The sequence below is a fragment of the Vitis vinifera genome, chromosome 4 (genome assembly GCF_030704535.1).
Source record: "Vitis vinifera cultivar Pinot Noir 40024 chromosome 4, ASM3070453v1".
In the NCBI taxonomy this organism is placed as follows: domain Eukaryota; kingdom Viridiplantae; phylum Streptophyta; class Magnoliopsida; order Vitales; family Vitaceae; genus Vitis; species Vitis vinifera.
In genome coordinates, this window is record NC_081808.1 from 13,377,501 (window position 1) to 13,383,612 (window position 6,112).

Below are 6,112 nucleotides of genomic sequence, written 5' to 3' on the forward strand. Positions count from 1 at the left end.
CTCCCATTTGGCCTCCATGAAGCAGAGGAGCCGGGATTTTGAAATGACCGAGTTCCTTTCCTTTTAAGTTGTCGTTCCACCTTTATTGCCATGTGCACCATGTCCTCCAACTCCACATAGTGTTGTAACTCCACCACGTTGGCAATGTCCCGATTCAACCCATTCAGAAACATTGCCATAATAGCTTCTCTATCCTCCTCTACATTAGCCCGAATCATGGCAATCTCCATCTCCTTGTGATAGTCATCCACGCTCCTATAGCCTTAAGTAAGACTCTATAATTTCTGATACAAGTCCCTATAGTAGTGACTAGGGACAAACCGCCTCCTCATGGTGGCTTTCATTTCCTCCCATGTCTCAATAGGCCTCTCATAATTTCTTCTTCTATTCATCACAAGTTAATCCCACCATATAATAGCATAGTTAGTAAACTCAATCATAGTTAGTTTTACCTTTTTCCCCTCGGAGTAGTTATGGCACTCAAAGATGAATTCCACCTTCTTCTCCCACTCCAAGTACACTTCTGGATCATTTTTCCCTTGGAACGATGGTGTCTTCATTTGATTTTTCCTAGGCTTCTATCAGTCCCATCTTGCCATCTTGGAGCTCTTCAAAAACCTCTACCATGCCTTTCGCGCCTTGGCGCAAACCTTCCCTCATGGTTCAATGAAGCTCGATTCTCTTCATCTTTAAACTTCTCCTCATGGTAGTCATCAGAATCATCAATGAGCGCACACCCTCCTTGCCTTCTAGCATTAGGGGCTCTTTGGGTATGCTCCCCTCACAAATAAGCGATAACAGTGTCTTGCCTACACATCCGATCCTGAATATCATTAAACACCACGTTCATGCGTTCAAACTGTTGTTGCATAGCCTGCAACAACAAAACATATTTTGTTAACTAATAGTCACAAAGTTTAATACAGGATGTACTCTTTATAACAAGTTTTGCGTATCCTCTTTTTGCACAAAATCAAGCAAGAACTCAACATTTAAATTTTTGAGAGCAATTATACTGTATTTGAGTATCAATTGTTTAGTTTGAAGAACAACAAAAACCAGGGTGTGACAAAAGTTTCCTTCCTTGGATTCGTGAGTTCATATGCTAAAATTGCCGTCGACATCACGATGATGAGAACAATAACAAACAACCAACTAAGCTTGGGTAGAACCTAGGATGGTATGCAGACGATCGGACACAAAGTTTACTCAAATTGGAAATAAATAGAACCTAGGATGACGTCCTAGTGATAAAAAATCAGAGGAACAAACGAATAAACTTAGATTAAAACTAGGATAGTAACCCAATCACGGGTAACTAAAGGAACTAAGAATGAAAAGAAGATAGAACCAAGAATTATGGTCCAAAGATGAGCAATCGAAAGAACAAATGAATTAGCTTCAATAGACCCTAGGATGGCATCACGATGATGAGAACAATAACAAACTACCAACTAAGCTTGGGTAGAACCTAGGATGGTGTGCAGACGATCGGACACAAAGTTTACTCAAATTGGATATAGATAGAACCTAGGATGATGTCCTAGTGATAAAAAATCAGAGGAACAAACGAATAAACTTAGGTTGAAACTAGGATAGTAACCCAATCACGAGTAACTAAAGGAACTAAGAATGAAAAGAAGATAGAACCAAGAATTATGGTCCAAAGATGAGCAATCGAAAGAACAAATGAATTAGCTTCAATAGAACCTAGGATGGCAACTCAATGATGTGAAACTACATCAACTAAGAATGAAAATGAATAAAACTATGAACGGCGTTCCAATGATGAGCAATCTCAAGAACAAATGATTATGTTTAGACAGAACCTAGGATGACATCCTGATTATGGGGTGAAGGACGAGGGATACCCTAAAAAAACTTAAGGAAGTGGGATGGCCTAAACAATGCCCTTAATAAACTTAATGAAGGGAATTCTCTGCACAAAGTAAATGAAGGATGCTCTAAGCAAATTCGACCAAGCGGGATGCCCTTAAAAGAGCCAATGGAAGAAGAACGTCGTAAATGAACATTAAGAAGGGGGATTCACTAATAAGACTCATAGAAAGGGCATGCCCCAAACAAAACTCTAGCAAGGGGGATGCCCAATCCCAAGAAAAACGGTTGTGCAAAAAACCCTCAAGAAATGGAGTTGCGCTAAAGAAACTACTGCATGGGGATGCCCTACTACACTAAAGGAAGTGGGAGCTTGCTAAGTAATCCCTAGGGAAGGAGGGTATGCCCTAAAAGAATTGAAGGAAGTTAGGTGGTCTAAACAAACTCTAGGAAAGGGAATGAATTGAAAATCTCCATGAAGATGGATGGCCTATGAAACTGAAGAAAGGGCGATGGACTAAAACTAAATCAAGGTAGTTTGAGAGCCCAATGAATAGGAATGTCCTGAAAAAAATAGAGGAATGGGAGTACCCTAATAACACTCGAGGAAAGAGGATGCCCGAAATAAACTCAATGAAGGGGAATACCCTAAAAAAACTTAAGGAAGGGGATGCTCGAAATGAAACTCAAGTAATAGAGCATATCCTTAAACAAACTCATAGGATGGAGTCCTGATTATGAGAAACCAAAGGAACATACGAATATGCTTAAATAGTTCACAATGATGGGAAACCAAAGGAACGAACAATGAACATAGGCCGAACCTAGGATGACATCACGATGATGAGAACAATAACAAACAACCAAGTAATCCCTAGGGAAGGGTATGCCCTAAAAGAATTGAAGGAAGTTGGTCTAAACAAACTCTAGGAAAGGGAATGAATTAAAAATCTCCTTAAAGATGGATGACCGAAGAAATGAAGGAAGGGCGATGGACTAAACTAAATCAAGGTAGTTTGTAGCCAAGTGAACAAACATGTCCTAAAAAAATAGAGGAAAGTGAATACCCTAACAACAATCGAGAAAAGAGAATACCTGAAAGAAACTCAATCAAGGGGAATACCCTAAACAAACTTAGGGAAGGGGATGCCCAACAAACAACCAAGGAGGATGTCCTGAACATACTTAACGAATACGGCATACCCTTAAACAAACTCTAGGATGGCTTCCTAATTATGAGAAACCAAAGGAACATACGAATAGGCTTAGATAGTTCACTATGATGGGCACCATAGGAGCGGACAATGATTATTGGCCAAACCTAGGATTGCATCCAAATGCTTGGAACCCAAAGGAGCCAAGAAAAAACCTAGATGGAAACTAGGATGACATCACAATGATAAGAAATATAACAAACAACCAACTAAGCTTAGTTAGAACCTAGGATGGTATGTAGAGGATCGAACACAAATTTAATTCAAATTGGATATAAATAGAACCTAGGATGACGTCCTAGTGATGAGAAAAAAGAGGATGAAATGACTAAACTTACATTAAAACTAGGATAGTAACCCAATGATCGGTAACTAAAGGAACTAAGAGTGAATAGAGATAGAACCAAGAATTATGGTCCAATGATGAGCAATCCAAAGAATAAACGAATTAACTTAGATAACACCAAGAATAGAATCTCAATGATGTGTAACTAAACAAACCAAGAATGAAAATGAATTGAACTATGAATCGCATTCCAATGATGAGCAATATCAGGAACAATTGATTATGTTTAGATAGAACCTAGGATGACATCCTGATTATGAGGTGAAGGATGAGGGATACCCTAAACAAACTTAAGGAAGTGGGATGCCCTAAACAATTCCCTTAAAAAACTTAATGAAGGGAATTCTCTAGTCAAAGTCAAGGAAGGTGATGCTCTAAGCAAATTCGAGTAAGTGGGATGCCCCTAAAAAGCCAATGGAAGAAGAACGTCGTATATGAACTTTAAGAAGGTGGATTCACTAGTAAGACTCATAGAAAGGGCATGCCACAAACAAACGCTACCAAGGGGGATGCCCAATCCCATCAAAATCAGTTGTGCTAAAAAACCTCAAGAAATGGAGTTGCACTAAACAAACTACTACATGGGGATGCCCTACTACACTAAAGGGGGATGACGAATCCAAAAAAAAGCGGTTGTGCTAAAAAAGGGCAAGAAATGGAGTTGCGCTAAACAAATTATTGGATGGGGATGCCCTACTACATTAAAGGAAGTGGGAGTCTACTAAGTAATTCCTAGGAAAGGGTATGCCCTCAAAGAATTGAAGGAAGTTGGTTGGCCTAAACAAACTCTAGGGAAGGGAATGAATTAAAAATCTCCATGAAGAATGATGACCTAAGAAACTCAAGGAAAGATGATGGACTAAAGTAAATCAAGGTAGTTTGACAGCCCAATGAACAGGAATGTTCTAAAAAAATAGAGGAATGGGAATACACTACTTACACTCGAGGAAAGAGGATGCCCTAAAGAAACTGATCTGCCTTTTGGTTCTCCCCGAAAACGACCGTCCTTTTTTAAACCCATTTTGAAAGAACTTGAAAAAAGAATTAGAAAATTTAAAAACAAGTGTTTTATAGTTCTAAAAGTTTTAAAAGAACAAACAAAATTGTTTTTATTTTTAAGGGTTGAAAAGAAATAAAAAATGGGTTATCAACAATGTTTTATTTATAAATATAAAAAGAAACAATAAAAGAACTCTTAAAAATGTATCCAACTCAATTATTTGGATTGAGAGAAGTATATGAATCTAGTGAAACTCAAAAACAAAAGGATTCGAAAATCAATAATAAGATGATTCACAAATCGTCTATTCAAATTCGATCTATGAATTCACTCAATGAAGGGGAATACCCTAAACAAACTCAAGGAAGGGGATGCCCGAAAACAACTAAAGGAAGGAGGATGTCCTTAACATACTAAAGGAATACGATGTACCCTTAAAAAAATTCTTAGGATGGTGTTCTAATGATGAGAAACAAAATGAACATACGAATAAGCTTCGATAATTCAAAATGGCCCTAAACAAAAAGAACGAACAATGAACATAGGCCGAACCTAGGACTCCATCAAATTGTTTGGAACTCAAAGGGACTAAGAACACACCTTTATAGAAACTAGGATGATATCACAATGATGACAAACATAACAAACAACCAACTAAGCTTAGGTAGAACCTAGGATGGTATGCAAACGATCGGACACAAAATTTACTCAAATTTGATATAGATAGAAGCTAAACAAACTAAGAATGAAAATGAATAGAAGAATGAATGGCATTCCAATGATGAGCAATCTCGAGAACAAATTATCATGTTTAGATAGAACCTAGGACGACATCCTGATTATGGGGTGAAGGACGAGGGATACCCTGAACAAACTTCAAGAAGTGGGATGCCCTAAACAATCCCCTTAATAAACTTAATGAGGGGAATTCTCTAAACAAAGTCAAGGAAGGGGGATGCACTAAGCAAATTCAAGCAAGCGGGATGCCTTTACAAAACCAATAGAAGAAACACATCGTAAACGAACTTTAAGACGGCACACTCACTAATAAGACTCAAAGAAAGGGCATGCAACAAACAAACTCTACTAAGGATGATGCCCAAGCCCAACAAAAGTGGTTGTGCTAAAACAATATCAAGAAATGGAGTTGCGCTAATAAAACTACCGTATAGGGATGCCCTACTACACTAAAGGAAGTGGGAGTATGCTAAGTAATCCCTAGTTAAAGGTATGCCCTCAAAGAATTGAAGGAAGTTGGTTGGCCTAAACAAACTCTAGCAAAGGGAATGAATTAAAAATCTCCATGAAGATGGATGACCTAAGAAACTCAAGGACAGATGATGGACTAAAGTAAATCAAGGTAGTTTGATAGCCCAATGAACAGGAATGTTCTAAAAAAATAGAGGAAGGGGATGCCTAAAAACAACTCAAGGAAGGAGGATGTCCTCAACATACTAAAGGAATAGGGTGTACCCTTACACAAATTCATAGCATTGTGTTCTAATGATGAGAAAAAAAAAATGAACATATGAATAAGCTTCGATAATTCACTATGGAGGGAAACCAAACGAACGACACAATGAACACAGGCCGAACCTAGGACTCCATCGAATTGTTTGGAACCCAAAGGGACTAAGTACAAACCTTTATAGAAACTAGGATGACATTACAATGATGAGAAACGTAACAAACAACCAACTAAGCTTATGTAGAACC

At 38.1% G+C, this 6,112-nt stretch overlaps 1 protein-coding gene across 1 annotated transcript in view; it reads right to left on the reverse strand.

Annotated features, from left to right (window-relative positions):
* Positions 1–876, reverse strand: part of LOC132253637 (uncharacterized) — a 1,709-nt gene extending 833 nt beyond the window's left edge. Inside the window, exon 1 of the mRNA XM_059736329.1 lies at positions 1–876. This exon is cut by the window's left edge and continues 833 nt beyond it. Within this exon, the coding sequence (XP_059592312.1) occupies positions 1–230 (230 nt within the window). The 5' untranslated portion in view covers positions 231–876.
* Positions 877–6,112: the final 5,236 nt, after the last annotated feature.